This window comes from Oryza sativa, chromosome 6 (genome assembly GCF_034140825.1).
Source record: "Oryza sativa Japonica Group chromosome 6, ASM3414082v1".
In the NCBI taxonomy this organism is placed as follows: Eukaryota; Viridiplantae; Streptophyta; class Magnoliopsida; order Poales; family Poaceae; genus Oryza; species Oryza sativa.
Window position 1 is genome coordinate 23,389,883 of NC_089040.1, and position 27,803 is coordinate 23,417,685.

General features: G+C 39.1%; 1 protein-coding gene, 2 long non-coding RNA genes and 1 pseudogene across 4 annotated transcripts; all 4 read left to right on the forward strand.

Moving 5' to 3' along the window:
• Window positions 1-2,263: 2,263 nt before the first annotated feature.
• Window positions 2,264-7,377, forward strand: LOC107281296 (putative receptor protein kinase ZmPK1; annotated as a pseudogene).
• Window positions 7,378-11,309: 3,932 nt separating this feature from the next.
• Window positions 11,310-15,754, forward strand: LOC107281198 (uncharacterized). 2 transcript variants are annotated; one of them, XR_001546547.3, is made up of 4 exons: window positions 11,310-11,478; window positions 11,557-11,604; window positions 11,750-11,920; window positions 15,429-15,754. It is a non-coding gene; the product is annotated as an uncharacterized lncRNA (long non-coding RNA). The 2 variants fall into 2 exon arrangements; XR_010741879.1 differs by lacking the exon at window positions 15,429-15,754 and having other exon boundaries at window positions 11,750-12,205.
• Window positions 15,755-18,017: 2,263 nt separating this feature from the next.
• Window positions 18,018-21,004, forward strand: LOC4341373 (uncharacterized). The gene is made up of 3 exons (XM_015786979.3): window positions 18,018-18,136; window positions 19,965-20,041; window positions 20,499-21,004. Exons 2-3 carry the CDS (start codon window positions 19,985-19,987, stop codon window positions 20,868-20,870), a joined length of 429 nt encoding a protein of 142 aa, XP_015642465.1. The 5' UTR covers window positions 18,018-18,136; window positions 19,965-19,984; the 3' UTR covers window positions 20,871-21,004.
• Window positions 21,005-25,175: 4,171 nt separating this feature from the next.
• Window positions 25,176-27,648, forward strand: LOC9269935 (uncharacterized). Its single transcript, XR_001546349.3, has 3 exons — window positions 25,176-26,266; window positions 26,331-26,730; window positions 27,008-27,648. It is a non-coding gene; the product is annotated as an uncharacterized lncRNA (long non-coding RNA).
• Window positions 27,649-27,803: the final 155 nt, after the last annotated feature.

Sequence of the window (27,803 nt, forward strand, 5' to 3'; positions counted from 1 at the left end):
TTTGAAAAACCAATGCTTAAAACATCCACATAATGAAGCGAGGGAAATAGAATAACATATAAGAATGGTAAGCCTAGTGTACCTTTTTTTCCCTGGCCGAGTAGATCGTAAGTTGTAGCTGGTGGGCTGCGGTTTGAGGTGCATCGACAGCTGCAACATGCCTATCTCCTTTGCGTCTGGTGCGATGCAGTCCTCATCGTCGTCATCATCGTCGTCGCTAGGTGTAGCATGTACCTTTCCCTTTCCCCTCCCCTATGGAATGCGTGATGACGACGAATCGCCAACTTCTTCGCGCTCTTATATCCTGATGGTTGGACACGCGGATTGAGGTAGTGGTGGTTGTACTCTGCGCGGTTGGTACACCTTGTCCAATCCAACTGACTTGTAACCTAGTCTTGTAGCAAGTTTGCGGCACCTTTGACGAACTTTCTACATTATAAAAAGGATTTTGTTAGGCATAAGTCATCTATTGATTATGTTGCACGTAGTTTTAAATCATTTTTATCTCTAACTCATTGCAAAGTGTGTTCTCTATATCCTCACCACCCCTCGAAGATCGGAGGGCATACCTATCTCATTCATGCTCCTAAGGAGCTATTTGGACTGAAAGCATGAGAAGATGTATCTTAATTGTTGCATGCAAATTAAAATCAAATTGACAAATGCAAGAGAACTTGCGACTCTGTCTCTAGGTGGCATGTGCTCCATTTGATAACCAACCCTAGTCCGAACGTCGTAGGGATTCCGCCCCTCATCAGAATCACGGTCTTCCTCTATGTCAGCTTCCATGCAAGTTGGACGTAGGGATAGTCTATAGGTCCTAGGTAGCCAACGTAGATACTAAGAAAAAAAGATGGTTTTGGTGTGTTGCCTCGGTGTACCTATCGTTCCTTCCCGCTATCATCCAATCATCGATGTATCGACTATGCTCTAACCCCCAATCCTTGACCTTCTTTGTTTTAACCCTATCGTACCTTGACAAGTGGAAGGTGATGATGTGTCAAACAAGGTCAAATGGTACAAAATTCAAAATAGAGAATCAAATCAAGCAAAGATCAAAAATATTACTTGTCTAGGTCCACTCTAATTGAGATGTTCTCAACCGGGAATTCTTGTCTCTTCCCGAACTGTCGCATGACACGGTGCGGGAGGTGGTACTCAACTGCCCAGAAACAAATCAACGGACATTAGTACATGAAGTAGTCATTGTCTCGAGTGCACAACGAGTTTAATGTGAGACTCCTAGCCTCCGTGGTGTGGTATGGTATCTATTCAATCTACACATGTTCAATAGTTGTTGTAGGTTAGACCCTCTTACATAGAACCTAATGCCGAATTAGAAGTGATATTCGAAGTACTTACATGTGCATGCTGTAGGTAGTCCATCTCGTTGATATATTGCTTGTACGCAATATCACGGTGAGCATGTGCGATGGCTGTACTTTCAAACAGGAAGACCACTATCTTATCCGTATCGAGCTCAGTGTAGGGCCAAGGGGTAAAACTTTGCCTCCACTTAGGCCTACCAACCGGTAGTCGTAGCCACATCCACATTTGAATCAAAAGAACACAACCGCTAAGGTTGGTGGAAGGTGCCTGACGACAACAAGTCTCGTAGAACTGTCTATATGTCCATGCGAACAACTGAAACGCCCCAAATCTTCAAGGTTGGCTATCAACGGAATCCAAATTGCCGAAGCAATATCACCACCAGCATCTGGAAAAAGGACCCCTCCCAAAAAGTGTGGGATGTATGCACGGGCGTAGCACTCAACACGCCATGGCTCGACATTTTGGGTAAGCCAGGAGAGGGGTAATATCGTTTTGTTTCTTCTTACTCCCTTGCCCCTGCTCAATAGTGAGTGGCATGCTAAATAACTGCTCAACCTGTGCAAGCCATCCAAAAGTATCTGACTTGCCCATCACCGCGTGTCCTCGTATCGGGAGGGCCAAGATCATAGCGACATCTTGCAAAGTGATCGTCATCTCACCACTGGGAAGGTGGAAGCTGTGTGTCTCAGGCCTCCATCTGTCTACAAGTGCAGAGCATTGAACACTGGCAATCCTCTGTTCACAACCATGGCCACCCCGAGCAACCCAGCTAACGTGAGGTATGGGATGTACCTCTCGTCAAACACCCGGGGGGGTATGCGCTCTAACTCGGAGTGGTTGAAGCACCTATGGAAGCATTTTTAAATCAACCAGTTAGTAAAATGTAAAACACACGTTACCGATACTTAGGTACAAGTGAATCGATGCCGACATGTACCTTCCCCCGCTCAATCGCAGCCCCGTGATGCCGGGCCTCATAGTACTCCTCAAAGGCTGGGTAAGTCGGCGTCTCTTGCCCCCCCTCCCCCGTCCATCTTGCATCAAGAAAGAATAAATGTGCTGTTAGTTACCAATAATTGCATGACATACGAGAAAAAAATTAATGCGGGAAGAAAAAAAGACGTTAAATATACATTAACAAAACACTCTTTGACTTAAATAGACAATAAAAAAGTTACCTTCCTAACACTTCTACTTTTTCTGACTTTGTTGATGGCTGTTAAGTACAAAATTCTCGCCGTCAATACCAGCATAAAACTATAAAAGTAAAACATCCAACATAGTGGTAGGATTTATTTCTAACCATTTCCACAAGTGTTGGTGTATATTCGTATGCAGGTAATCAACCACCAAAGTTGGGAGAGAATGAGCATGAAGAATGCAAATATATTTTGTACTAATGGACCCACATGGTTTTGAGCTTCAACATATAAAATGTGCAATCATTTTGAGCCAAAACATAGTGTACCATAAAGTAGGGCCCACATGTCAGCATCTTGAAGAAGGATGTGGGCCAGGAGAGCCACTCACGGTTCGGCCGAACCCCCAGCTAGCCCAATCCAGCCCAACTTCGGCATGACATTTGTAATCCTAATCCTATATTATGAGTGTTTCTACCGGTAGAAACCCTCATAGAGAGGACACTTGGCAAGAGAAGGATGAAGATGCTCTTTGGATTATATGAAGAATATTCCTTAACATCTCCACTCTCTTAAGTCACCTTCACACTATAAATACCCCTCTCCTCCATCATTCACACACACACACCAAAGCATGAGCTGGATTACAAGAGACTTTATTGTACTTTATTGTATACTATATTAGGGAAAGAGTAGAGTTGAGGAAGTCAGAGGAATTCCGGAGTTGTCGACAATTCTCTTCTTATTTCTTTTACTCTATTAATTACTTTGTTTTAATCGAATATCATTCTGAGTAATTAAGATTTATTCTGTAAGAGTTACCTCTTAGTTAGTTCCTAATCAACGTACGGGATCATTGTTCACTATAGTCCATTAAAATATAGTGATTGTTTTAGTGAGTTATAAACACTAAAATAGTTATTAACTGCGTAGACATGGTGTCTGGGTAGTTAATTTCTGGTGTTTGCTTCATATCCATACTAGGTTTGAGGTGGGTGTAAAGGTGGTGACAGCCCTCAAAATACCCTAAAGTCCTCTATGTCCAGGTACGTTGTAGAGCTATATCTGGGAGCAGCGGATTGGCCATTGCCCGAAGTACCGCATTATGATTAAATAGAGCTTTATGTAGACACTGTCTCTCACTAGTAAATCTTCTCTACCCTTAGCCTATCTTAGCTTCGTGTCCATGGATGAACGTGGAAAAGAGTTTGACACACAAGTTCCCTGTGGAAATCGATACCTTGGAATACTTCCTGCTACATCGATATCTTCCGTGCGCTTGCAGATTCTATCTGTGATGTTAAGAAATACCAACAGACTTCTTCTTTTTAGGATGGTTAGGGCACTTAGGTTTATTGTAATCCTCATGTTCCTGTTGACCTAATGAACACCTATTTTGCATCGGTGTGGCATCAAGTTGAACACCTGAAGGTGGTTTCCTTCTAGAACCACCAAGGCCAGAGTCCATTTCATTCTTGAAGCGCTTCGATATCCTCTTCCCCTTGTTTTAATCTTCAAATCCGAGTCAGCAACAAATTCTTCACCATCGTACGGTGGCCACTATGTGGGTTCGAGGTATGGCTCAAAGCGACTTGCCCATGTGTTCATAACGGCTTTTGAGGAGAACTCATACGGCATGCGGTTGGTAGATTCCTCGTCAATTGCATGAATCAGATAAATATTGATGAGATGTGAGCAAGGCATATGGTAAAGCGTCGTTGGCAAGAGCATGAGTACCTCTCACCTTAAACTTTGAACGATCTTGCGCCGAATCAAACACCACCACGCGTTATACCACCCTCTCTGTGACCTCATATGTATTACTCTGCTTATCGAAACACTTGAAGTGTGTTTGCTCGCCTTGGTTTTTTGCTTCTTCATCTTACTAGCGGCCTTCGCAGACCAATGTTCCCCTGACTGGACACGTTTCACTGCTTCATCATGTCTGATCACGAAGAACTCATTGCACTTCATGAAGGTAAGCGATACTATGGCCGTCACTGGTAGCTTGCGAACACCTACTAGCACACTGTTGAACTGTTCAGCCATGTTGGTTGTCATGTATCCACACCGGCGGCCATTTCTATCGTATGCACGAGACCACTTATCTTTGTCCAACAACTCATCTTCAAGCCATTTACGAGGACCTTCGGTTACCAACTGTCTTAGTGCCTCCACATCCCTCTCAAATATCCACTTCTCGTTAATCTGACATATCCTTAGTAGCTCTTATGTCTGATGCTTGTCCACACCGACCTTGTGGAAATTAGCACTGAAGTGCCTCATGCACCATCGGTGGTGAACCGGTGGCAATCCTGGAACAGCAGTCCTTATGGCATTCATTATACCAGCATGTCGATCTGAGATAATACAAACTTCCCTGTGTAGCCCAACCACAACCCCGTCGGACAAGATCGATAAACCAGCACCAGTCTCGTGAATTCTCTTTCTCCACCAAAAGCTAAAGGTACAAGTTGGTCCTCTGCATCAGCCGATAATACAGTCATCAAGGCACCCTGTATTTCCTAGTTAGGAAGGTTGCATCGAGCACAGCGTGGATGTGCTCTACTCACCAGATCGTACTTTCACTTGTGGCTTCTACAACATCTCCCCCAATGCCTCCACCTTCTCCATCTGGTTCTCTAAGTCATCCGATAGAACCGTCGTCTGGAGTGCAAATAATTTGCACCCTCTGTACACATGGGGATCTAGAGTCAAAATTGAATATGGATGGGAACATGATCTCACATGATTAATGGACAGATCGTGTGGGCCAATAATGTGAGCTCCTCCGACGCCGGACAAGCTCAGGTATTGGACACCGGGAACCTCATCGTGAAGGGCAAAGGAGGTACAATTCAATGGCAAAGCTTTGATTTCCCTATTGATACCTTGCTACTTAATCAAAGTATTACTGCTGCTGTGAAGCTCATGTCTACAAATAGATTGCATGTTCCTAGCCACTACAGCTTCGAATTTGATGATCAATACCTGCTTTCACTGATTGATCATCAAAAGGACCTCTCTTTTATTTATTGGCCTGATCCAACAATGACTATTTGGCAAAAGCTAATTAAGGATACCATTTACTATCCCCACAAGTGGTGTTCTTGATAGCATGGGGTTCTTCCGTGGAAGTGATAATTCAACTATCATGTCATTTGACTTAGGGTCTGGGATTAAGAGAAGACTAACACTTGATTTTGATGGTAACCTCAGGCTGTATAGTCTAATGAATGATGGAACATGGTCAGTGACATGGATAGCATTTCCTCAGCTCTGCAATGTGCATAGTTTGTGTGGCAGGAATGGAATATGTGTGTATACTCCTAAGCCGGCCTGCATGTGTGTGTCTCCCTGGATATGATTTTCTCGACCCAAGTGACCGGAGCAAAGGATGTACTGCAAAGATAAATATAACGTGTGATAGGCATAAAGTAAAATTTGTTCACCTTCGGAACACTAATTTCTTAGGGCTTGCAATATAAGTGTTCACCGTTTTGTTTCTCTTGACACCTGCAAGAACATATGCTTGAGTGACTGCAAGTGTAATGGATTCGCATACTGGCAAGGAATTGGGGATTGCTATCCTAAGGCTATTCTTCTTGGTGGTGTAAGCCAACCACATGGTACTGGTAGTATCAATCTAAAGCTACCTGAGGACCTAGAAGTGGCAGAGCCAATTCCCTAGTCACAATTTTATGGACCTAAATACACTCCTGACTGTAGCAAAACAAGCGAATATTTCATAGCAGATTTCTTGGATGTGCTTAAGGGCAGTCAGAGTCAATCAAAGTATTTGTACTTCTATGGTTTCTTATCAGCAATATTTCTTGCAGAGCTAACATTCATATTGTTCGGGTGGCTTATTTTGCTAAGGGAGGGCAGACAATTAAGAGGAGTATGGCCAGCTGAATCTGGCTAAGAAATGATAACCAACCATTTCCGGAGGTATACCTAAGAGAGCTAGTGACATCTTCTAGAAAGTTTCAGGATGAAATTGGAAGGGGGGCATCAGGCATCGTGTACAAGGGGATCTTGACAGACAGGAGAGAAGTTGCTGTGAAAATGCTGGTAGACATACATCAAGGGGAAGAAGAATCAAGCATGAACTGAGTATGATTGGCAGAATCTACCACATGAACCTAGTGAGGGTTTGGGGATTCTATTCTGATGATCCACACAGGATACTGGTTTCAGAATACGTGGACAATGACTCGTTGGATAAAATATTGTTTGGTGGTCAGGGATCACAGGCATTACTTGAATGGAAGCAAAGATTTAACATTGCTCTAGAGGTCGCTAAGGGGTTGGCGTATCTTCATCATGAGTGCTTGGAGTGGGTCATCCATTGTGATGTAAAACCAGAAAATATACTGCTGGATGAGAATTTGGAGCCAAAGATTGCTGACTTTGGCCTTGCAAAGCTGCTAAATAGAGGTGGATCTAATTTAAATGTGTCGAGGATCCAAGGAACTAGAGGCTATTTAGCGTCTGAATGGGTTTCTAGTCTTCCGATAACAGCAAAGGTTGATGTGTACAGCTTTGGAGTGGTGCTTCTAGAACTACTAAAAGGAGCTCGTGTTGCTGACCTTGAAACAAACAAAGATGAGGAGGTGGAAATGGTTCTCGGAAGAATCATTAGGATGCTAGCGGAGAATTCGAAGTCTGATGGGGATGAACAATCATGGATTCCAGACTTCATTGACTTCAGATTAAATGGCCAATCAACAACTTGCAAGCAAGAGCGATGATGGAGCTTGTTGTTTCATGTCTGGAGGAAGACAGAGGGAAAAGACCTACCATGGAAAGTGTGGTGGAGTTGCTTGTTTCAGTTGATGAAAACCGGTTGAACAATTTAGGAGTCTTCTATCTGGTAAAGAGACTGTATTTGACTACATTCTAATTTTTGTAACATGATATCACCTACAAATATACTGCTAAATATGTCAAAAATGTTTTCTTGGTCTCACGTATTAGGAGGATTTGCTTAAGGCCAGTGAATGTATCATTTTATTAATTACTATGTACTATATACTTTACGGGATGTGTTGATTTAGAAATAATATACTGCAATTACAGTGCTATTTTGTTGTAATAATGCCAACTACGACTGAAGCCTGGATAAGTGTGCTCCAGCATCAGATCAGGAAGTTTCCATTGCTCTCCTGTATCCTATTGGGAGAAATTAAACTACTGTGCTGATATTTGCATGCAATCTTATCATACCAATATTTTCTAGCCTGCTGTGCTCCTCCATTGCTCATTCCCGTGGCAGATTTGAGATGCAGTTGGGGGCGATTCACAGCACCAACACAGTTGCTGCTGCGATTCAACTTCATTCAGGATCGGATTAGTCGTGGCATCAGATTTTGGCGTCAATTTTCGATTGGAAGTTTAACAGGACGAATGCCCGCACTCCCCATCTCGACGATCCACTTTCTACCCCCACAAACCTAAATGACCTCGTGCAGGACACAGGGACAGAGAGAGAGAGGGAGCAAGGTATTCCTCGTACGGGAGGGCGACGGCCGAGTGCCGACGGCGACGAGGCCACGAGGCGGCGCAGGGAGAGACGTGGTGGCAGCCTGGCAGTGGCGGGGGGCGTGAGGGCGAGGAGCCCCGTAGCGCGGAAGCAGAACATCTTGGTGGGCTATGGCCTTTGGGTAGTTGGGCCTTGGGCTAACATCTGTTGGAAGAAACGGTGGGCCCAACTAAGGCCCAAGAGAGGCTTACATAGGATTCCAAACAGAGGGTGGCTGCTGAGTCCATATGTCCAAGAAAAGAGAAAAATACTAGTGCTATTTCAATCGGGAACTAATTGATATAATAAATTGTACTCCTATTAGTTTCTACAATTTGTAAGCTGATAGAAGCCGTCTGCAGGTTCCCTAGAATTGAACGAAATGCATCTTGTCTTATTTCTAGTTGAACGTGATCCTCAATAATTGGACTTCGTTGTTTTCTATTTGGGTGCCAATTAGAATCAAACTCTAAAAAGTATTTTTAGACAAGATTAAAAAAGGGAACGCACAGAAATGGCACCTTTTGAATACAATAGTTCTTTTATCTGCATGAATTGAAAAAATTGTATTTTTAGAAAAAGAGAAGCAATAGCTCCCACCTGTACAATCAAAGTGTTTTTAATTGTTATTCTGTGATGAACAATTAGCATTTGTGATTATTGGTTTTGATATTTGGAGATTATTGACGAAGTGGTTTTAGAGATGATTGATTTTTCAAGTGATGAACAGGGTTACTGTTTTTGTCAGGACCGGTCAGACCGGGTAGTGGTTGCCGGTCAGACCGGCGTGTATCGCGCGGTCAGACCGGCTCAGCCTACGGTCTGACTGGCCGACTCTGTGTCGGTTTCGGTTTCGGGTTGTTTGTTTGGATATCCGTGATTGTTTCATGTTTATGGCTTCTAGATGCATACTATGCGTACGTAATATTGTTGTTTGCTAACAATGAGTCAAGTTGGAGATAGCTTGGTCTCGGAATATGGTTTCTTTGTTTGATTCATGTGTAGGTGACTTGATGCCTCGGGAGAGTATTGCTGGTGATGGATCGCGAGTTGACTTGGGGATAAGGCGACGTCCGTGATGGTCAGATATCTTGCAGGATACTTAGGCTAGAGTTCAATGCACGTGGTTGGTGAAGATTCCATATGGCATACGATGGAGATATTGTGTGCGTATGTGATGCGGAGTCGAATTTGGAAGGAGTCCAAATTTGGTATGTTTGGAGTTTGTAAATTTGTTTCTTGTACGGGAAGGTTTCTTAGATGGATTAGGACTTCTAGTATGAGTTTGGTTCGTGTCTATAGGCTGCCTACCTCATGTATAAATAGAGAGGGAGCTTGAGGCTTCCCGGTATCGCTTTTGAGAGCATTGAGTTGACAGTTTAGTTAGGGTTTCGAGTTTAGTCGAAATTTTCGTGAGGAGTGCTATTGTTGCACTTTGTAAACACACAGAGAAGTAATAAAGTTGTCATCTACTTGTCATCTACTTTGAGAGTTCTTCGATTTGTGTTTGCTCGGATTCGGCGGTCTAACCGGCGAGTTACCGGCGGCATACGTACGGTTAGACCGGCGGCGGCTACAGGCGGCATCTGCTGATCTAGACGGTTCGACCGAAGTTTCTACCTCGGTCAGACCAAAGGCATCTGGGCAGTCAGACCGGCGTAACATCTTCGGTCAGACCGTGATCCGTCGAATTTGAGGGTAACTTTTATTTCCGCTAAAAGTTTTGGTTTTGGGTATACCAACCATTCACCTCCCCTCTGTTAGCTGAGTTCTTGTGTTTCGATCCTACACCACCTTCTATTACTAGAAACGTGAACATAGCAGCTAAAACACACTACTCTCTAGCGGAGTTTCCAACATGATATCATCCTATCCCCGGTTAATTAAGAAAAAAAAATATGCTCCTTAAAAAAGTATCTGCAAATATCAAAAGTTTATACCTAGATACTGGAGATATCTAATAACCTGATGTAACAAATTTTTACACTAACTAATTGATACCCCGCACTTTGCTGCGAGATATGTGGATGAATGCAGATTATGCATTATAGAAAATGGTAGATGTATATGTTTAAATAATGTGAAAATGATGTAGAGATAATGATTTGACATTGCTTACATATTGAGTTCTAAATATAGAACAAAATTGTAAATAATATGTCATATTTGCATGATATTTAAAATATTCTATATAATAATTTCTAGTAGATGATGATGTGACATAATTGCATGTCATTTAAAATACTCTGGATAATAATTAATAGTAGGTGATGATGTGACACAGTTGCATGTTAAGCTTTAAGAGTATAATTAATAGTAGGTAACGATATGACACACTTACATTTTAAGCTTTAAGAGTTAGTGAATATCAGCTTTATATTAAGGTAGGATATGAATACCTCTTATGCCTTAATTACCCGTTAATTAAACCTTCCGACACTACAACTAAACTACCTACGGGATAACAGTCACATTAAATAAAATTGTTTGCTATTCCCTCCGTTTTATATTATAAGTTGTTTGACTTTTTCGTAATCAAACTTAGTTATGTTTAATTAAGTTTATAGAAAGTTACCAAGATACAAAATATCAAATTAGTTTTATTAAATCTAATATTAAAGATATTTTAATTATATATTTGTTTTGGGTTAGAATACTACTTCGTATTATTTTTTTATAAACTTGGTAAAATTTGAAAAGAAAGTGATTAAAAAAGGCTAAAAGACTTATAATATAAAACAGAAGCACTATACGTAAAGATGTTGTAATGAAATATACATGTTCGGATTCTGCCTGTCTCTGCTCCCTTTACTACTTCGCGGAAGTAGCTGTGTAAACGCGTTTTGAAAAGTTGACAGTCCATGTGGCGATGCCTCAACAGCAAGCAATGCTCTCATACCACGACCAAAATTTTCTGTGTAAATCAATGGAACCCTTCGTGAATTCTTATTTCTTTCTGCTCTGAACTCTGATCTTTCCCCGCGCACAGTACTGAAAACCGCGTAAACAAGTGCCGGGTAATCAGATCGATCGGTGTCAGGTTAGTTACCACCTAGCGAAGCATCTTCCGTTCCCGAAAGTAACAGAGAAATTCATGGCTTGACAAGAGCAACAATTCAGAATCTCACCATCCATGGCTATAGCTTCAAACAATGGCGAGTGATCGACAATTATTTTCGGAAACGCGTACGCCGCGGGCGAATTCACACATTCACAATTAATCCAAATCAAATGCGTTTGGGTTGGCTACCTAACGCTTTTGTCTCGGTCAAACTGAACCTCCTCAAATAAGAGCCCCCTGCAATGGCCTCAATGAGCGCTACCGCGTACGTGCGAGCTGAGGCGCGTACGCGGTTGGTGTGACGAAAGGATCGATCAGCTAGCTGCTATAGCTACCGGGCAACTCCGCAAGAAGAGCTCTCTCTCCCGGTCCCTTTCTCTCCTGTGGTGGAGCGAGAGATGGATGCCTAGTGGACTCTGAACGTAGGTGGATTGCTTCAAGCACCTTTTTTTTTCAACTTTTTTATTTTATTTTTTTAAGTATAATTTGGACGTACACAGGCTCACACACATCCTGCATGCACGCTCATCATATACAGACTTACATGGGTACGTACTAATAATCTATCGGGGAGAATTTCAACTCTTAAATTTAGCTTAAGAAGTTAGATATGAAGTGAAGTTGTGTGGAGCAGCCTAGCTATCTCTAGTTTATTTTGTGATAATGTTCCATCTAACTTTGCTCCTATTTTAGGTGGAGCTGAAACTGTTTGACTAAGCTTCAGCTTCAAGAGATGTGGAACTGAAACTGTTTGGCTAAGCTTCAGCTTCAAGAGAACTGGAGCTGGAGCTGGAATTGTACCAACAAACATACCCCAATTAACACACATCTAAATAAGATTGAAGGCCGTCCTATAACCTCACGGTATCATATTGTCTTTTTGGGCTATGTTTTCGAACAAGTCTCCCAAGATGACATTTGCCATGCATGTTCTACAGAAAACTTGGTTTCTTTTCTTAACAAACATAGCTGCTCTTTTTCTGATTGTTTGTAGACTACTATTACATTATGAGTATGATGGCTTAAAATATAGGATAAAATATTTATGCTAGGCCTGAACGTTGGGCTCCGAAATTATCATGTCGTTCGTACGTTCTATCAATAAGGCTGAGTTCTAAGTGAAAACTTCAAACCGCAAGTTCCTCATTTTTCATTAGCATGTTTCCCGAATTCATTTTTCATTAGCATGTTTCCCGAATGGTTAAACTATGTGTATTGTGAAAAAAAAATCTATACATAAGTTTTCTAAAAAAATCAAATAAATCCATTTTAAGTTTATACCAATAGTTAATAGAGTACTTAATTAATTATTTATTTATGAGCTAATGAGCTTGTTTGATCACGTGCGGCTGAAAATATAACCCCCAAATTCACAAACAAACACACCCTAAGAGACAATGTTGGCTCAGGATCTTCAATAGAAAAACAGAAAATATATCTAGAAAATTCATGGTGGTTACTCAGAGCTCCAACGAAAAAAAAAATCGACTCACTTGAACAAAGGATTAAAAAAAACCTGAAACCATACAACTTTTATTAGAATTTTTTTAGATCCCATTAATTGCAAAGAAAAATATTGGCATGCCGAAGATATTAAACTGCCGTTGATGTATAGGAAATACTTAGGTATCTTAAGCAATATCTACCAGGGTTTTGTAGTATAACCGTGTCATGAAATTTAGGGCTGTTCATTTTGATATCATTTTCAACTTTACTAAATTTTGATAAAGTTGCCAAAAAAAGTAGCTACATTTAGTTTGCTGCCAAATTTTGGTGACTATATAAGAAATCCTACCAAAATTTTGGCAATTGCCAAAATTTGGTAAGGTTTTTTTGGCATCAAAGTGAATAGACCCTTAATTAAACCGTGCTATATTATTAGTACTATCCCCCATTTGTTATCTGACATTGGTTCCATGGGAACATATCCTATCCACAGTTTTCCGTGCACACTCCGTGCACACCAAGTAGCAAATGTCACGAAAAATTCTAGAAAACATCTGACATATACTCTTAATAGTATTACACATATCTACAAAGTCTTATATTCAAATTCATTGTATTTTATCCGTAACAAAAAATGAAAAATATGACAGTATTAAGAGTAGAAAACTGTCAGAATTTTGTCTTTTTTGTTACAGCTAAAATATAACGAATTTAACATGAGATTTCATATATAGTATAATACTATTGAAAGTTTATGTTCATTTTTTTCTAAAATTTTCCGTGGTATTTGCTAGTTGGTGTGCACGAAAAGATTATCTGTATAAGATATGCTCTTTGATTTCACAGTACTCCCTCTGTCAAAGAATATAAGAAGTTTTAGAGTTGGACATGGTTATTAAGTAAGTAGGTATAAGTAAATGGTGGAGGGTTGTGATTGGATGAGTAGTAGAGATAGGTATGAAAAGTAAATGGTGGAGGGTTGTAATTGATTGGGAAAAGAATATTGGTGTATAAGTTATTTTATTTTAGAATAAATTCTAAGAGCTAAAAGTAATTATATTTTGGAATATAGAGAGTATAACCAAACATCAGAAAAACACGGAGAGATAGTTTAGGTTGTTTTCCTTTAGAAGCGTTGCGAACCCTTCCCTCACGAGACACAAAACTGAGTAACGGATTATCAAATAATTAATTAAGTATTAGCTTAAAAACTTAAAAATAGAATAATATAACTTTTAAACCAACTTTCTTATAGAATACTTGATAAAGAATACACTGTTTAATGAAAAAGGAGAAACTATAAGTTGTGAAAGTGTATAATACACATGCCATCTTTCAGAGCAATTTCGCGATAAATACCTCTAGTAGAATTTAAAAGAACAACATATACGACTTCCTGCACATCCGCTGCTCAACTCTGCCATGTAAAGATCGGCGTCGTTCGTTCACGCGCTCCAGTTACCGCGTTGCTTGCGCAGTTGCGCGTCGGCATGGAGGGAGGGATGGCCCACCCCTCCTTCGTTACGAAGCTGCGTTCTTTACCACTGTTCCCAAATTCCCTTCCTGCTTTCACGCGCACGCTTTTTTAACTACTAAATGGTGTATTTTTATAAAAAAAATTCCATATGAGAGTTGTTTAAAAATCATATTAAATCCATTTTTTTAAAAAAAAATTAACAAATACTTAATTAATCATCCGCTAATCGCTGCTCCGTTTTCCGTGCTGGAGGGAACCAGTTCCCAACTGTGAGTATCGAACAGAGCTCCGAGAACTTCCTCGGCTTTGGCCCCTACTCTCTCTCCGTGTGTAGACCTTCGACTTTTTTAGTATATTGCATTGGTGTGTTGGAATTCGCTACGTCTATCTCTCCATTTGATGTTAAAAAGGTTGCAATGTTGTTTGGATCGTGGGGGCGGTGCGAGATACTCATTTTTTTTAGAAACACAAACACAGTACAAACGCAGAGGCTCACAACGTGCGCACACTCACCCCTTCCGGCATATCTTGAGATTGATGAAGTCACCACGGGCGGCGCCTCACTGTCGAGGGGTACGTCGCCTACCACTGAAAGAATAATTAACCGTAAATGCGATCACCCGCGTGTAGACCTTCGACTGTTTGTAGTATATTACATTGGTGTGTTGGACTGTTTGTAGTATATTGCATTGGTGTGTTGGAATTCGCTACGTCTATCTCTCCGTTTGAAGTTAAAAAGGTTGCCGTGTTGTTTGGATCGTGGGGGCGGTGCGCGATACTCATTCTTTTTTTGAGAAACACAAACACAGAGGCTCACAACGTGCGCACTCTCACCCCTTCCAGCATAACTTGAGATTGACAAAGTCACCACGGGCGGCGCCTCGCTGTCGAAGGGTACGTCGCCTACCACTGAAAGAATAATTAGCCGTAAATGCGATCACCCGTGTCAAATCTAGAATTTGAACTTGAGTGGGCTGGTTTCACCACAAAGAATCTAACCAGTTGAGCTATGCTCACTTTGCGATACTCATTTTGTTATGTCTCTTGAGAAGGACACGTTCCAATTATACAAACAAAAAATAAGTTAGAGGTATCACTGTACAGTTGCTAGTTTTATTATTTGTCTTTGTAAAATCTCTTCTTTGATCTATGCCATCCGTTAACATCTTTTGAAATTACTGCTTAAGAACCGATTTTTCCTAATATCAAGGTTTCATTTTTAGTTACGGGCTATAATAAATTCGTCTACATTAATAACGAGAGGTCATGTAAATCTAATACCGCCTATAAAGATTGGCTTTTATCGGACCGCTTATAAAAATTTGGGAGTTACAAATTTCAAGCACTTTCCTCATCCTTTTTATGGCAATTCAATGATTTTCATTGCTTGTCCTTTTATTTTTCTTATATAAAAGATCAAACAACATATTTAATCTCTATTATTTTCAGGGCAACGCATTAGCTCCAGTTTTGGGCACAGCTACAAAGGTGTGAGGATGATGGGGAATTCCTAAAGGTTGCATGCCGCAGGTTGGAGTCGATGGTTATGCAACTATTTGCCAATTATGGGTGGAGGTTCATAAATAGACTTCAATAAATGTGTTCTCCTTATTTTGGCTTGGTTACCTTTGTTTTTGTTTGGTGTGTTCTTTTTATCTGAACTACACTCTTTTCTGGAGTGCTACTTTGTAATAATTGGCTGTAGCTCTTTTTTAGCAAAGTCTGGGATGTTATATTCCATTATCTAAAAAAATTAATCTCTATTATTATAAAAATCGAAGATGTTTTTGTCGGTACTTTAGTACGTCATCCATGTATAAGTCGATTTTTAAGTTCATTCGCTTTTGAAATTATAGATCCGTATTTGAGTCGGTTTTTAAGTTTATTTGTTTTTGGAAACACAAAAGAGTTGTATAAGAAATCTCTTTAAAAAAACTCGCATGCTAACTTGACACGATCAGACTCCTAATTGCAACTCATGATTTTCTAAAAAAGTATATATCTAAGCGAATTCCCACAGTGAATTTTACCTTAACTAAACCGCATAACAATAATAATATTAAAATAGCCTTTACCCATTGCAATGCACAGGCATTTTCTCTAGTAAACATAAAAAATATAAAACTACATAAAATAAAGAGTAAATTTCACAAAACTACAGGTATTTTGCATAATTTATCACAAAACTACAGATTTAAGAGCTTGTTTCATAAAACTACATATTTAGTGTCTTCGTTTATCACAAAATTACAGGTACTTTGTACAATCTATCACAAAAATACAGATTTAAGAACTTGTTTCATAAAAATATAGATTTAGTGTATTCGTTTATCACAGTGCTACACATTTAGTGTCTTCATTTATCACAAAACTACAAATTTAGTGTCTCCATTCTCACAAAACTACATGTTTTAGCATTGTTAAAACGTGTAGTTTTGAGAGAATGGAGATACTAAATCTGTAGTTTTGTGATAAATGAAGATATTAAACCTGTAGTTTTGTGAAACAAGTTCTTAAATATATAGTTTTGTGATATATTGTTCAAAGTACCTGTAGTTTTGTGATAAACAAAGACATTAAATCTGTAGTTTTGTGAAACTAGTTCTAAAATCTGTAGTTTTATGATAGATTGTGCAAAGTATATGTAGTTTTATGAAATTTTAAAAAATTACGTGAAAACAATATCCAAACATAGATAAAAAAAATAAAGTATTGTTATACATAACAAAATTATGGTTTAACAGAAGTAAAATTGCACATTGCATACTAGCTAGTACAATTTTAGACTTATAAATGTGCAATTTTAGGTGAGTGAAAATTTGTAAATTTTCAGGCACCTGAAATCTACAATACCTATAAAAGGTACCTAATTATCTAAAAAAAGAGTCGACTCTGAGCCGTTGTCATTCGTAGCAACGATGTTTCTCATTTCTTCCATCTCTTTCTTCCACGTCATCAAATTTACTTGTATGACAACGAAGATAGCCTATTATTAGACATTATTGTACATGCCCTTAACCCCGTTTTACCTAGTGTAATTAAGTATTAGGTTTAAGATTTGACCAATAGCTAAAGAAGTTTGACCACAGTAAGGTGTGATAATGGGTGTGTGATTTTAATTATAAGTTTCGATGTATTAAAATGTGTCATATTCAGCACTAAATTAGTTTTTTATGGGACGAGGAGTAGACGTCAGCGCTTAAGTACGTACGTGTCCGAGGCGGGCAAGTCAAGTAGCGATCATGTGAGTGCTTAACTATAGATAGAACTCACAATCACTAATGGACCGAGTTCGTTGGCAACGACAATTTCCAGGCACTTTCCGGCGATTCCGTCGTACGTGGAGCAAAAAAATTGGAAATTAATGTCGCCACGCACCAGAAACGCGTGCGCTGTAGATCCATCGGGCATGCATTTGACTCGTTGAGTGCACGATCACGTAGCCACGCCACGTAAAGAGTGTTTCACTTTTAACCTTTTTCAGTGAACTCATCGCCGAACCTTTTCAACAAACTTGTACTAGTGACTGATTTGTCGGTTTGAGGAATCTGACATGCTACTTTGATCTCATATATATATTTTCCCATTTTACACCTAATAAATGGCTACCAAACAAAGTAAATTAATCCAAACACTGCCTATAATTGTATGCTTAAAAATGAGTGAAAAGCGAACTGCTGCTATTGCCTATTCAATCGTACAAAGTGTCAAGGTAAATTAAAACCTTACGAGAGACCATATATATCCATGATCCATATCCCAACTTTGGTATAACTTTAATTTTGGGTGAGTTCAGTGATTAATTAATTAACTGCCGTTGCCGATATTAATTTCTGCCAAACGCAGAAAAACGATCACGGCACGCGCCGACGTTTGCTCACATGCATGGCATATATCTGGCGTGTACTACACTGCACTACTCCAGAATTTCCGGGAACCTTCTCCGATGCTTCTCTCGTGGGGTAAAAGCCGGCACCACTTTGCGCATGCAAAACGTGCGCCTGCCTATAAATACCAGCTCGCGGGCACAATTATCACATGCCCAAATAGACCAAGCTGCACGCGAATTTCCTTGTTGCTGCGGCTTTACCCCCTGCACACTGCTGAGCCCTTCTTCCTAGCTACTACTACAGAGCTTCTTCTTCCACTTCTCTGAGGTAATTTCTATCTGTCAATCGGTAAATGCAATACTCCATAGGAGATCGAGCCGTTCTAGCTTTCTATGAGTTCTTTCCTCCCCTTTTCCAAGATAAAGCCTAGCTTGAGGATGAGGTGGTGGAGAACTCACACGTCATTGCCTCTGACTTTTACTTTCTCGTTAAACTTTGCCCAGGAAAATAAGGTCTATTGTGAAAAAAGAGAATGGCATACAGTGGTCAAATTAAAAAAATGAGAACAATCGAGGAGAAACTTAGCTATTATATAATTAAAAATTGTGAGTGTATTAAGAATTAAACATCATATCTTAGGGTTGAAATCGCACACCCCTTATCACCCCGCACTGTGATCAAACTTATCTAGCTATTTTCTAACTAACATACTAATAGTAGTTTTAGAACATTAGATAGTTGAATTATTTGGTCATACTACTCTGTCCTTAAAAAAAAATAAATCCTAGCTATTGTCCAACTACTATACTACGAGTAGTTTCAGAACACTAGCTAGTTGAATTATTTGGTCATACTACTCTGTCAAAAAAAAAAGAAGCAAATACCAGCTATGAACACGCATATGTCCAAGTTCGTAGACATATGTCCAAATTCGTAGGTAGGATTGGATTTTTTTGGACGGAGGGGGTATATAAGAGACAATTATGTCTAGACTTGCCAAGTAAAGCATTTGCATGATGTGATAGTTAATTGACTTTCTAGAGTTACTACATTAAAAATTCGATAGTTTTTCCTAGATAATGAATACACTCCATAACTTTACCTGTTGATCTTATTGGTAGATAAATATCAAAGTCATCTTATTAGTAGATAAGGCAACATGACTGTTGACTCTAAATTTCGTCATGCAAGACAAACGAATTTCCATTCTCCTCACACCTTTAAAAGTAGGCTCAAAACTGAAGCTAAAATTCAGTAGTTAGAAATGAGATATATGTTCTTCAAGATTGACCGAGGGTGTTTGAAGTAGGTTTACCCCTCTCCTCCAAATTAGTCCTTGGATTAATTTTAATCTTCGTTTCGAACAAAGAAATTAAGAAATTGTATAGGATTTTCGCATGAAAATGTAGTTAAATTTGAGCATTCTCGGAGCCCTTAGTAAGAACAAGCACAAGATATCTACACTAATTTTTATGAGTCCATTAATTCATTATCTAAAAAAATGAGTCCATTAATTAATTAATTAATTAAGGACCGCTTTGAAGCCTTGCAGGCCGGCCGGATTCGAAAACTAGTATAGGAGTAAGGAAAACACAAAGAATTAATAGAATATCATTTTGTTGAATCCAGTAGCATACACCAGTCCATAAGAGCACCCACAATGTTAAGTAAAACGCTCTCTATAAAACATGTACATTTCAGCAATAGACTAGATTAATAAGTAAACCACCTCAATAACATGTTTACATGGGTATCTATAGCTCTCTCATGCATTGCCTCGTTTTTCTCTATAGACTATCTCTAAGTTAGTAGATAGCTTAGCTCTCTCTCTCTTCATTTAATATCTTCTATGTAGGAAAATATGCTGACATGGATCTCTTGTAGAGAGCGTATAGATAATCATTGTGGGTGCCCTAAGAACTTACAGTTATTTTCACCATTTTTTTTCAAATCATGCTAAGGGTGTGTTTAGTTCACGCTGATTGAAATTGAAAGTTTGATTGAAATTGAAACGATGCGATGGAAAAATTAGAAGTTTGTGTGTGTAGGAAAGTTTTGATGTGATGGAAAAGTTGGAAGTTTAAAGAAAAAGTTAGGAACTAAACCAGGCCTAAAAAATAAAGTGGCTGCTTTTATTTTGCATTTTGTGACACAGTTTTGCTCTCATTTTTCACGATGGCAAACACAAGTATTGTTTATCAACAGGCTGCAACTTCAGTGATGGTTTCTCATGTAAGTGATAATCTCTCTGTTCTCAAATATAAATATTTATGATATTTTTTTTTCACGGAGATTAAGAAGACATGTGAAATCAAACATGGGATAATTGCATGCTTCAGGTAGGGAAGTAGGTGGGGATTAAACAGGAGATGGTTATTTGTGATTGGTTAATATAGTAGATCGTAGGTGGAGAAGAAGTTATAATAAAATTTGAATACTATATATGCATCTATATTTTAGGATAGAAGAAGTATTATCTAAGTATATACAAATTACCCGTCTTCTCTCGTGCTTTAGAATTTGGTGTATTGCCAGGGGTCTAGACTTTAAATCCAAGGTGACGCAATTAGAATAGGAAAACAAAATCATAAAGTCATTTCTACGCAACAGCTTTTCTTGTTAGCTTAAGATTTTGGTCATCTTGTATTCCTTCCATCCTAAAGGGTTTCTGTTTTTTTTTTCCCTGCAGGGAGAGCAGCTATGCCGGAAACCCAACGACGCCCAGCGGAATCTGGAGCGCGGCATCCTGGTGACCATCTTCAGCTCCGCCGTTCTAATGGACTACTTCGTCGACGGGCCTCCATGGACGGAAGGGTCCAACGGCGGCCTGGTCTTCACCGCCACGCTGCTGCTCGCGTTCGCGACCTTCATCTGCGGCAGCGCCCTCATGCTGGTCGGCCTCGCCGGGCGCCTCTTCTCCGGCGGCCGCCGCGTCGCCGTCGTCTCCATGTGCCTCGTCGTAGCTCTATCCGCGCAAACCTTGCTTGGTCTGCTCATCAGCGCGTTCCCGTACGTGCAAGACCTCACCAGTCTTTGCCGGTTGTGCATACCTGAGCGTTGACCCCTATAGCCTACTTAGAACCCTGTTTAGATGGGACTAAAATTTTTAAGTACCTATCATATCGGATGTTTGGATACTAATTATAAATATTAAACGTAGACTATTAATAAAATCCATCCATAATCTTGAACTAATTCGCGAGACGAATCTATTGAGCCTAATTATTCCATGATTAGGCTATATGATGCTACAGTAAACATTCTCTAATTATAGATTAATTAGGCTTAAAAAATTTGTCTCGCAAATTAGCTTTCATTTATGTAATTAGTTTTATAAGTAGTCTATATTTAATACTTTAAATTAATGTCTAAATACAGAGACTAAAGTTAAGTCCCTGGATCCAAACACACCATTAGGCTGCATACTTTATAAGCCTAAACAAACAAACAAACAGACTTTTTTTTATAAAGCTTGCCTCATATTGCCTTAAGAAGGTATAACTCTGTCATCTAAATTTAAGGCTTAAAAGTCACCACCTTATAAACCTATAAGAACATGTGAGGTTAAAATTCTAAGTCAATAAATTTAAGCCCGATGAAAGGTCCTAAAAAGTGACGAGATGGCCCTGTATTTGGTAGTTTTTTCCCCCAAATTTTAGATTATTGAGTTTATCTTTACAAAGAGGATTTGGTTTTACTTGAGTTTCCTCTCAGCTAAGAAGGGTTGGAGAAGATCTACATAGCTTTATGGGTGATTGCTTGGTAAATGTACTGGTTGTATAACCACACATATGTTGAAATGTGTAAACGTGTGCCTCTACTTAGAACTGTGTCATGTTATATTCACTAGTCGTCAACCGTGCTTTGCATATGTACGTTATTGTTGTATTAATTAGAAAGGTAGCCCGCGCAGTTGCGTAGGCATCTTATTTAAATTTTTTATTAGGATTTTGAATATTATGACTTTGTATCTCGGTGAAAGAATTTGAAGGTTCTTTTATAACAAATGATTGAAAAAAATATAAATGTCGGAAATAGGTTAGAAATGCATGTGTAAAACAACGAATAAACGAATTTTGGACAGAGTACAGAAATAACATGAATTTTAAAATTTGTTAACCCACATAGATGAAATCATCATCTTTCATTGCATAAATAAATTGCAGTTAACCAAACAACCTTTGCATTAACTGCTTGATTTTCTCGATCCCATGCAAAGGAAAAAAACATGCGCATGAATCTTATTTCTATTTTATTAATTTTATTGCTATAGAGATATACCACAACCTTTTGGATATCAGCTAATCGTTAGGTGCACCATGCATGGATACCTCATAACCAATATGATTTTGGGATTAGTAGATAGTGGTAGTGTGGACATACCTCATAAGTTATAATTGATCAAGTATATTGTATACTACATATTAAGTGTTTTAGTAGCTTTCTAAAGAGCTTATCGGAGTGGCTACTCCCTTATCCTATATATCTATAAAGTTCATCCCCACTAAGTGTAGCTAATGCTAATTTCTCTTCTCTCATGAAGCCACATCATCTCAATTGTTTTTAGCCCTTGGATGATTCATCAAGGGTGCAAATTGCATCTCTTCTCCCCAAAAGCCACACCATACAACTCAACCATTTATAACTTTATAATAATTGATCAAGGTACAAAATATACAAACACATGAAAGAAAATCATATAGTAAGTAAGATATTTTTTCTACTACTCATATCTACTATTTTATCACACAATTCTCCCGCAACAACGTGCGGGGTACCCTTCTAGTTCATAGTGTTATATTTTATCTTTTTCTAATAATTTCTATTATTTTCTCTAATTTATTATAGTATCATGTACAAGTTTAAGAGTGTTAGTAAGATGTTTAATGGACTTAAACTACTTTCCTATGTTTATTTTTGCATGGTATCAGTAGGATATGAATTTTTTTATCAGAGTTACTATAATGTATTCGTGCAAATTAAAGGACGGTATAGTGATGCAATCAATAGGAATCCCAATCGCACACTTCTTTTCCTATAATCCAAAGGAGGTTTGAATTTTAATTTTAAATACCAACTATAGTTTTGAGCTGAGTTCAAACTTTTTAATGGTATATTGCTTTTTGGATTTCACAAAGAAAACAAAACGAAAGAGAGGAACGTGGGACCTACGTGGGTACATACTTATTTTCACCTATAAGTGAGGACTTTTAGAGATAAATTAAATTGGTAGTTTTTTAAGATAGATTCAATGGATAAAATAATGGTCTACCAAAATAAATGAAAACCAACGGTTAAATGCTTTTTTCTTAGAATTTATGTGATTTATTATGGCACCACGTGGTAGCTTAGAAGCGTTTATAGGAATGCTATGTGGTGGCTTAGAACCATTTATAGAGATGCTATATGGTGGCTTATAGTAGCGTTTATACGATATTTATTGGACTTTTAGTATATAATTAATAGATAGATAGATGGGTAGATTGTCAGGAATAAAAAGAAATAAGTTGAGCATAAAACCAACATATAATTTTTTAAAAATTAATACATGCAAGGATGCACGCATGCATGTAACCCTCCATGAAGAGGACATCAACAGATGTAACCATGGAAGTCTATATTTATTTGGAGATATAAATCAAATGCTTTTAATATTTTATTATGCTTTAGCTCTCAACAACTTACGAAAAAAAATAACAGATGGTGTATATACATGCTTGAGCGGTGAGCAGATTGCCGGATTGGACGTTTTATATGTTAGCTGTTAATTTTTCTTTTCAATCTGTAATTGTTTTTTGATTTTTATTTTTGTTATTTCAATCTTTTTTATCACTTTCGGATGGATCTTCTTTTCGGATGTATTTTCTCTCGTATAGAAACGGTATATTAGATGTGAGAGATTATATTTTAATGGATGTAATAATCTAATGGTCCAAAATAACGGATCCACAGTTTAAGTGTTAGACGTTTCACCTTTTTTCTTAGAATTCTCTAATTTATTATCGCGTCACATGGCAATGTATGTATGAGCGTTTGTAGAAAGCTACGTAACGACTTGAGAGTGTTTGTAGGAAGTTTAATAGACTTTTAGTATATAATAGATATATTGTGATACACGATGTTTAATTTAATAGATATTTATTATTTGTTGCTAGCTAGAAATTAAGGAGGCCAAAGTGAGCAAGGAGACAGGACGTGAAATTATTTGCGACCACATGATAGTATATGTTATTAATTTTTGCTATTTATAGGAGTTTTTGTCAAACGATGTATTTCTTATATATCAAAACACATGGCTAATATATAGATAAATAGAATATGTTGTAAATATTTATAATTATTTAGTTATCTAATTATTTTTTATATAATAAGATGGATGGAATGAAGAAAAGAGAGGTTGAGGGAGGAACGTACGTATATGTACGTACATGTACGTGCTTTACATTTTACGTACGTGAGGAGGAGTGGAGGCCCATAAGGGGAGCGCGAGAGGATGGGATTTTGGTTTATTTTGTTTAATATAGATTTAATGGTGCAAATAATGGGCCCGTTATATTAAGTGAAAATCGAGGGTCAGATGTTTTGCTTTTTTCCTAGAATTTCTAGGATTTCTCTAATTTATTAGAGCGCCAAGTGGCAACTTGAGAGCGTTTGTAGAAAGTTTAATGGACTTTTAGTATATAATAATAGATAGATAGATAGATTGTAAATATTTGAGTCTATTCTTATTCTAAATTAAACCAAAATTTGAGTCAACTTCAACTCATATTTAGTCTATTCTTATTCTTAATTAAATCTTGATACCAAGTTTCTCTTTGGTAGCTCGATCGTATCTTTAACTATGTTTTCTTAGGTCATCTCTACCGCATCCCTGATGGTTAACCTGGGAAAAAAAAAGTTTTGTGGCATCAAAATATCTCATCTCTAGGAAATTGATTTTGAAAGTTCTGCGTATACACTTCAATCCTATCACGATTCGAGAGAGTACATCTCTCAGTGCTTTAGTTACCAATATTCCTTCCAAATTGAACATTCTTGTTTCAAACTGAACACATGTCTCTTCTGAAGAAGAGCGTTCCTATACTACTCTTCTAGCACGGACCACATTGCACACAAACATCACCACCATCGCACCCGTACAAGCGGAGAAAGCGCAACCATTTGTGTTCCTGGAAGGAAAAAGCCAGCAAACAACCTCTCGCGGTAGTTTCACGGAAGTTTCGGTGATATGGACATTTTTGACCAACCAAACCAAATGCGTTTGTCTGGCTTGGCTACCGTGTTTTTTACGTTGGATTTGGGTCAAAGTACTCCGTATGCGGCTGCGCATGCATATAATTATAAGAACCACCTTCGATGGCCTCTTGGAGCTGCACCGCGCGTAGGCGGCGCATCCACGAGGCGCGCAAGAGCTAAGCTAATAATGCGGAATAGCGATGGATAGCTTCAATAGCTTGGAGCCTTGGATCTCCATATATATGCTCGTAGTAGCGCCATCACGGCCTTTTCTCTCTTCCTTCTCCTGCGGTATATGTGCTGCATATGTGCAAAAGCCTATGACTACTAGCTTGTTTGGAGTTTCTGTACCGATTGATCGAGTAACGTTTGCCCACGCACTCCGCGGGTGTTCGATGTATTCAACAATATTTTGAGCATGTGTGGAGGCCGGACGCGCATGTATGTTCGTGGTGGTGTGAGTGTAGCATGCGTAACGTGAATATAAGAGACTGTCCAAACATACTCCCTCCGTCCCAAAAAAAAAAAATCCAATATAGTATTGGATGGGACGTTTTCTAATACAATAAATCTGTACAGGAGTATGTCTAGATTTATTATACTATGAAACGTCTAATTCAATACTAGATTGAGATTATTTTTTGAGACGGAGGGAGTACTTTCGTTCGAGCTATATATATATGGCCTATGGCTAATAAGTGTAAAATCGAAAAGTAAATCGAACAAGCAAAACAAAATTATATGTACGTACAACTATATATCTATGTTATTAATCAGTTTAAAAGACCGATGCTAAAAAAATATGCTAAATAAATGAACCCTAAATTAACCCTATAACTATGTTTTAAAAAACTAAATTTTGACCGTGGCTGACTGTGACCCTGCCAACATACAATTGATAGTCTCTCGGTTGCATAATTCGTAGTTACCATATTCCTTGCATGTGGGTCTCGTGGTCTTGCGTATGTGTGGTTAACTGCATGCATGTGATCAATAAAAATTTGAGTATTTTTACTATGCATTGGGTCCAGGTACCTAGGTACCTGCAATCAGAGCCATTCATCGAGTGTGATATTCAATTGTTGTCAATCTTCGGTACTATCAGGTACAAGAATCCTCTTGGCGGTACCCCCTTCGTTGAACAAGCGGAAGTGCAAAACTGGGTTTAAAATAGTTTTTTTTTTGTGCTGATTCCGCACCTCAGGCTCTTCCCCATCGCCGGTAAGCCGCTACTCTTGATCCCCTTCCCTTAAGGCACCTCATCTATATTTGTCTTGCATGGCAGCGGTGCAATCAACCTTGCTAGCCGAATCCAAGCTACCGAGACACCTTCAACTCCCTCGCTACAAACTGCAGCCACGACGACGTGCTCATCAGCGCGGCAGTAACCTCAGGAAACATGGCTAATGTTGGGTCGCCGGCTCGACTACTTCCCAGCCTTCTCCCACCTCCTTGGTGCTAGTACATCTGAGGTAATTGTTGGGTGACGCGACGACTTTGGGGGAACCTCCTAACCGCCCTCCCCAGTACCCTCCCAACGACACAGCTACTTCCTCCCTCCTCCCTGATCAAATCTCAAACGAACCGAGATTAGCAACAGTTGCAAGTCCAGCTTCATCTCAACCCACCATCAGGAATGAAGGCGAGGTCAAGAGCAGGTACAAGTCCAGCTTCATCTTGCTAAGGTAGAAGTTTCTACTTGACGATCTCTCTTACATAGATTAATACGTAATGTAGTGGTTTGGGTTAGCTCATCCTACTTGTTTTAAAGCCAAATTTAGTTGTGAGTTCGATTTTTGCATACCACTATTTGTTTCTTTGCCACATTTTTTTTTCGCCTCCTATGCTCCAATCATCATCGTCAAGAGCGAGAGAAGAACAGGAGCTTGAGCTCTCTCTCTCTCTCTCTCCCTCCCTCTCTCTCGTGATGTGATTCCTAACTTGGATCTTCCTCTCATCCAGAATCATAAGAAGCGAATCCTGGAGGTGGTGATCAGGGACTTCTGCTATGCCGCAGCAGCAGTCAGGTCGTGGTGCCATCGGTAGCCTTCAACCCTAAATACAAACCGTCGCCCGTGAAGGATAGTACGAGACTAGGAGGTCGCGAGGGTCTTGTTTCCTTCTTTTTCCTATTGTGTCCTTGCTTATTCAACGGTTAGATTTTGTTTGGTACCTTGCAGTACCAGTATTTGGAGGTACCATTTAATGGACCATAAAAACACTCCAAAAAATTACATGCATCTTGTGTGTTACTAGGGAGAGGAGTTCCACTCTTCTCTCTCACCTTCTCTCCCTAACTCCCGAAGACTTGGATAGAGTGGGGCTTTGTGTTGGTTGTAAGGGTCGGGTTTTGGCTGATCTCGGCTATATTCTGTTGTTGGCCTAGCGGCGGTCGGTCACGCTTAGCGGCGGCTGGTCTGGTGATAGCCTTCTCCTGGATGTGTGTTGGTGCTGTCGGTGTATGTGTGGTGGTATACTTTTTCATTTTCCTGGTTACGACCTTACAGGGTTATAATCTTGCAATTTTTTCCTACTCTATCAATAGAACTTTGCACCGTCTAGTGCGAGTCGTTAAAAAAAAATAAATGGCTCATTTGGTTGAACTTTAGATTTTAAGAAACAGCTAGTGTAAATCTAGCTTGTGAGAAGTTAGAGAAGCTAAGAAAAACTAGTCTCAGTTTATTTTGTGTATTCTTTAACCACAGTTTTTCTAATTCTACGATAAATTATGACTATCGGGAGCTCGCTGACCAGGGAA